The following is a 6,803-nucleotide window of genomic DNA, read 5'->3' as shown; positions in this document are numbered from 1 at the left end:
AAAACATTGCTCATTTACCATCATTTTGTTAGAGGAAATTTAAACAAAAAAAAATCTGTAGTTTATACGATTGAAGAAAATTCACCCTAAGTTTTCAAAAGTAATACTATACCTCCTCTGTTTCAATCTTTGTTCTAATCGTCTAAATATTTTTTTATTGTGTACATATAAGTTCTTCATCGAACTAATTCATAGAAGATTAAATGAAGGAGTCAATTGACGCTTTCAAAATCTTATCATGTTTCTCGTCAATCAGGCAAACTTTACAGGAATTTCCCGTAATTTATTATATTTATTATGAATTAATGACTATATTGATTTTATATTATGTAGAACTATTTGACGAATAAAGCTTTAAAAGGCGTGCAAGATTTGCTACCGGCTATGGCTGAAGGCGAGCTTGCATCAGTATGTTCATGGGCAGATCAGATGAGATTCAAATATCGGTGGGCAAGCCCACTACATTATGCTAATACCCCAGGACTCTGCAATTTCAAGTACTCAAGTACGTGTATTTTTTTCTAATCAGTTAATGAATTATATTGATTTCTAGTTAGCTACGTATAAAACGTCTTCTTATAATAGCAAACCATTCTCTTTCCCATACATAAACATACAAAATTGGGAAGCTTAAGAGTAAAAAAATGCAAATTTTGACTACTAAGTATTTTCTTTCTGTGATTAAAGTACAAAAGATTAGATGCATATATATTAGTTATGCATATATCAAATATTGTCGCTTGAAAGACCTTGCAAACATGCAAGAGAGATGATACTCATGTTCTTTTTCTTGGTTAAGGGGATTGCCACAATTCCAAGGGAGAGAGAGATATGTGTGTTGCCGGAGCAATCAACAACTATACTGCTCAGCTCCAAAACAACCAAGATCCATCAAATACATGTAACGAAAATTTCTCTCAAATTTAAACTCTTTACAGTACCTATTCTTGATCTTGACAAAACTTACTCAAATATGTACTTTCTAATTTTGACAGATAATTTGACTGAGAGCCTCATGTTTCTTGCCCACTTTGTGGGAGATATCCACCAACCTCTGCATGTAAGTTTTGAGTCCGATGAAGGCGGAAATACGATAATAGTCCATTGGTACCGGAGGAAGAGCAATCTTCATCATGTAATAACTTCAACATTCTTTTTTGTAATGTTACTATGTATTAGCATAATTCTGTTGATGTTGCGATTACTAATATTAAGTTTTGGTATGATGCAAGGTGTGGGATGTAAATATAATTGAGACAGCGATGAAAGACTTTTATAACGGTGACCGTGACACGATGATAGAGTCAATCAAAATGAACATAACTGTAAGTTTTGTTATTGATATGTCAATGTCGTGGAGCGATCTATGAAAATTAGTCAAATTTGAGAGATCTAAGTAACTGGGATTTGGAAGCTTCTCGTGATATTCTTCTCTTTCGCAGTCGGATGCAATCGATGAGTGGGCGTGCCACAGAAAATCAGCTCCTTGTACTGAGAAGTAAGATAAAGACTCTAATATTTGGCATTTAAAAGGCCAAAAATATTTTCTTCTGATCTATTAATGTTATTTTTTGGCGGGTAAATTTCACCGAAACGCTCTACTTTTACGGTTTTGAGATAACACCCTTAAACGTTATAAATGTCGCTTTAAGCCCCCTTAAGGAGTTAAAATGATTATAAAGGATTTGAAAGGAGTTTGTTCCCCCTTTTTTTTTTAATTTTTGGTCCAATCAGGGGCATTTAGAAGCCTGGTCAGACCTAACATTGTTAGTTAGGGGTTAACTGACAAAAACTTAGCGGGTCAAGTGAGATTTATAAAGTTAGGGGGTATCATAGAAAGGACCAAAGTTAAGTGGGGTTTTGTGAAATTTACCCTTTCGTATGAAGTAAATATATTTAGTTTTTATATATAATTTTACTTTGTAAATATCTCGATGATGAGCCAAGAAATAAAATCTGAAAATCATATTGAAATGTTTTGTAGGTATGCATCGGAGAGCATACGACTTTCTTGTGAATATGCATACAAGGATGTAGAACAAGATTCTACACTAGAAGGTAAAAAGAAAATTGTTCCCTGCAATATGGCTACCTTTATTATAACTTCGTCACAATTAAGTAGATTAATCATGTAAAAAAATTAAATTTTTGTGGTGCCGCAGATGATTATTTTTTCTCTAGGCTTCCTGTGGTTGAGGAGAGATTAGCTCAAGGGGGTGTGAGATTGGCTGCTATACTTAATAAAATCTTTGATGCAAATTCTCATGAAGGAGTTTTGGAGGAAATTAATGCAAAGAGAACTGATACAGCACGTTACAGTGGAGAAGAAAACAGTTAAAAGGTGCCCTGTTCCTTCACAAATAAGCATCGTTAATTTTCCATTTAGTCCCTCTATTAAGTGCTAATTGTTCCAAAAGAATTGTAATTGAGTGGTAATTCTGTGATAATAATACTTTCTTTTAGCGTCCTCTACTTTTTTCAATAAATTGATTTTAATACTGATATTGCGAGCAATTTAGAGAATTTTTGGATTCTCTCCACTTACAGAGTTACAGTTGTGACTAATTTGAAGCCAACACTTGCTATTGTTAACAACCGAAAACCTAATTAATCTGCACACATCGACAATACAGAGAACAAATAAAATTAAAGAAACAATCACAAAGATGCAAAGATTTTTAATGAAGTTTCGTAATTAAATAAGGTGATTACCTATGTCCTTGGTTGCAACTAGGGCAATTAAGTATTATAAAAAATAGAAAGGAGAGAGGAGAGAGGGAGAGAACTCTTACAATCCTAATCATGTCAGCCTAATCAATCTCTTGTACGGCAATTGTTCTTTATTTAAAACTATTAACGAGATCAAATCCAAATAGGAATCTAATTTTAGATTCCGTCCCTACCAGTAAATTGAAATGTTAGGGGCACACTCCTAACCACAATCTCAACCACACCTCCTCTCCCTCTATAGTGCATTGGGCCCCACATCAAATTTTTTTTTAAAATTTGATGTGGGGTCCAATGCACTATAGAGGGAGAGGAGGGGTGGTGAAGAGTGTGGTTGGGGGTGTGCCCCTAACACCACTCACCAGTAAAAGCCACTGCGGGCTATCCTCTCGTACGTGAGCAAATGTTGTTGATGCCAACGCTGGCAGTTTGTGCTCTCTAGTCGAAATCTAGTCGACTAGGGATCTTCACCACGTGTGGGTTAATCAGATCCTGGTCACTCATACATAATTACATACCATCTTTGATATCATCGGGTTACGGTGACGATATAATTACTAACATCCTTCATATCTTCCACTACTCCGAGGTTAACTAGAATTTGTCTATTCTTACAATCATGGGTGCGATATCACATGTCAACCGTCCTAGAATATTCTAGCATCCGGACTTTGATGGGCGACTCTAACCTCAGTTGTTCTCTCGACACTTTCAAACTTCACATTATGATTCCTCCTTGGGTTGAATGGCTAATGGCAAGTGAGAGAGACAATGAAAAGAGCACTACCTGATATTTTTACTCTTGGTGTGACAACGATGAGCTGGCTTTAGGGGTGTTCAAATGACCAGTTGGCCCGGTGTCGGGCCTGGGATTGGCCCGGAAACCCGGGCCAGACCGGGTTTCAGGCCCAGGTACGGGTTGCCTCGTCGGCACTCGCCCGGTCGAGAAAATCGTCCGGGCAAAATAACTGGGTCGGGCGGCCCGGCCCGATGCCTGGCCCGGGCACAACGGACACCTAAGGTGACCGTTGCGAAAAAAAAACTGTGCTCGGCCCGGCATAAACGCGTCACAAATGTGACCGTTTTAACGCGTCACATTAGCGACCGTTGTGGCCGGCCAGTCACAATTTGACCCTTTTCGTCGGGTCGGCCGCCATAACCGCGCCAAAATGCGCTGTTTTGACTGTTTTGCCCCTAAAACAGTCATATGGTGAGGGTATTTTGGACATTTGCCTAGGGGGCTGCCTCTATAGATAGAAGGGGTTTTATTTATTTTCCTCGCACCAAAACTCATCCAGTTCTCTCTTATACACTCTTATACTCTCTTATACTCTCTAATAATCTCTTATACTCTCTAATTCTTTAATCAAATGGCTTCCGGATCTGATTATGAAAAGCAAAACCTATCTCCTAATTTTGAAACGAGTCCTCCTACCGGGTTTACTCCTACTGATCCTACCAATGTTAATCCCGGATCCGGTGGCGATGATTCTACATCAAGAGCTCCTAAAAGGCCGAGATCCGATGTGTGGAATTTTTACGAGAAGATAGACGTTACCAAGGATGAACACGGTAGGATCCTCACTTAGAAGGCTAAATGTGCGTTGTACGGCAAGATTTTCCAAGCTCATCATAAGAGCGACACCAGCCACCTCAAACGCCATTTAGATAAACACAACAGAGGCCAGACGCCTCAAGGTGATATCCGACAATCTATGATCTCGCAATACTCAACTTCTGGTAGTATCGAAAGTTGGAGTTATGACGCAGCTCATGCCAGAAAATGTGTCATCAGGTTTATCATTCTTAAGAATATTCCTTTAAGATTAGTAGAAGATGATGAATTTAAAGATTTATTTACAGATGGTTTTTACCCGCATTTAAAAAACTTTCTCGTCAAACTTGTCAACTTGATATTTTAAAATATTATCATGAGGAACAAGTAAAAATAATTTCTTATTTTTAAAGTTTAAACTGTAAATTTTCTTTAACTTATGATATTTGGACATCTAGAGCACAAACTAGTTATTTATGCATCACTGCATACTGGATTGATAAAAATTAGCAAATATTTAAAAAATGTGTTTCCTTTATTGCAATTGAAGAGTCACATACTGATATTAATATTATAAATTTAATAATTGAAGAACTTATGAAACTTAAAATTTTAGAAAGAATATTTTTTCTTTCACTAGATAATGCAAGTAATAATAATGTAGCTATTGATTTTATTAAAACAACTCTGTCATTACCATATCATTGTGATATTTTTCATATTAGATGCATCTGTCATACTTTAAATTTAATTGATCAAAGTGTATTTACTGAAATTAAACTCATGATAAAAAAGGTTAGGTCAGTAACTTATATGCATAATGCTTCTGAACAAAGAATTAGAAGATGGAAATAATTCTATAAACGAAAAAATATAAAGCCCAGACTAATTCCAAAAGATGTTGACCATAGGTGGAATTTCACCTATGCAATGTTAAGTGTAGCATTAGAATATAAAGAAATTATAAATAATTTTATTGCTTATTATTCTTCTAGTTCTAGTTCTGGTAGCACCTATGGAATAGTGAAGAGGAATGGACAATTATAAGTGATTTAAAAGAGATGTAACAAATTTTTTATGATACTACAATGTTATTATCTGGCTGTTATTATCCAACCATTACTTTAGCTGCTTTACAAAATTTTTTATGATACTACAATGTTATTATCTGGCTGTTATTATCCAACCATTACTTTAGCTGCTTTACAAATTTTAAATATTCTATCTGGCTGTTATTATCCAACCATTACTTTAGCTGCTTTACAAATTTTAAATATTCAATTTTTTTTTGGAAAATATCGTATGGATGATACTTTTGGAGCTATAATTTTTAAATGAAGAGCAAATTTAATAAGTATTTTAGGCCTATTCCTCATATTTTTGGTTTGGAGGTTCTTATTGATCTGCAATTGAAGGATATTGACCTTCGAAGTTTGTTACAATCCTTATATGATAATCAGATTATAGATTTAGATGATGGATCCACCATTACTATTACTTCTCATCATATTGCTATTAGAAATTATTTTCAAACCTTATATGATGAGTATGCAACTAAACATGGTGTAGCTGCACAGCAGTCTATAGTTTCGGCTTCTTCGAGCTCAAGTCGAGGTAAAAATATAAGTTTTGATAGGTATGCAATGGTAGTTGAACTAACTGGTGGATTTGGACTTGGATCATCATTGGAGATTTCTGAAATAGATGAATATTTATCTTCTTCTTTAGTTAAATGTCAAAATAATAATGTAGATATTTTACAATGGTGGAGAGTATATAGATCAGTTCCATATTATATACTTTCCACCATTGTTCGTGACTTACTAACAGTGCAGGTTTCGACGGTAGCTTCGTAATCCACCTTTAGTATAGCAGGACGTTTGATCGACGACCACAGGATATCGCTAGATCCGTATACTGTACAGGCGGTGATGTGCTTACAAGATTGGTGAAGGTACGAGAAGAGAACACAAAGCATCAATCGGCTAGCTAGAATTGAAGATAAATTTAAAGAATTGGCACTAGCAGATATATATAAAGATTAAATAATATTCATCAAATTATAATTTTTATTTCTTAGTTAAATTTTGTAATGAATTATTTTGGAAACAGTTACAAATGATAGTGATATAGGTGAGTAGGTGTCAACCTAGTTGGGATGTACTCATCTATTGTGATGCGACGAATTCCGAAATAAATTTATACTTGTAAAAGATTTACTAATTATTAATAAAGAAGTTATTTCTATCATCTGAATTTTTTATAATTTTTTGTATTTATAATTTATGCAATTTCAAGTGATTAATAATATTATTGTTTTTTATTAAAATTTTGTGTAATTTTTTTATGTCAAATTGGAGCTTTAAAGAGATTTTAAAAAAAAATCGGACCGGCCTAGAGTCCAGCCCGGGGCAACCGGGCCCGGGTCTGGGTTCCGGTTTTGCTCGGCCCGGACCCGGCTTTCCGGTCCGGGTCGGGCCGGCCCGAATGGACACTCCTAACTGGCTTTCTTAGTTTCAGA

At 35.5% G+C, this 6,803-nt stretch overlaps 1 protein-coding gene across 1 annotated transcript; it reads left to right on the top strand.

The window, feature by feature from the left end:
* On the top strand, positions 338-2,855 carry LOC109844012 (endonuclease 2-like). Its single transcript, XM_020413022.1, has 7 exons — positions 338-505; positions 800-901; positions 996-1,135; positions 1,233-1,325; positions 1,443-1,498; positions 1,985-2,058; positions 2,163-2,855. The coding sequence occupies exons 1-7, from the start codon at positions 385-387 to the stop codon at positions 2,336-2,338; spliced, it is 762 nt and encodes a 253-aa protein (XP_020268611.1). The 5' UTR covers positions 338-384; the 3' UTR covers positions 2,339-2,855.

The sequence above is a fragment of the Asparagus officinalis genome, chromosome 1 (assembly GCF_001876935.1).
Source record: "Asparagus officinalis chromosome 1, Aspof.V1, whole genome shotgun sequence".
Lineage (NCBI taxonomy): Eukaryota > Viridiplantae > Streptophyta > Magnoliopsida > Asparagales > Asparagaceae > Asparagus > Asparagus officinalis.
This window is presented reverse-complemented; position numbering and strand designations above follow the sequence as displayed.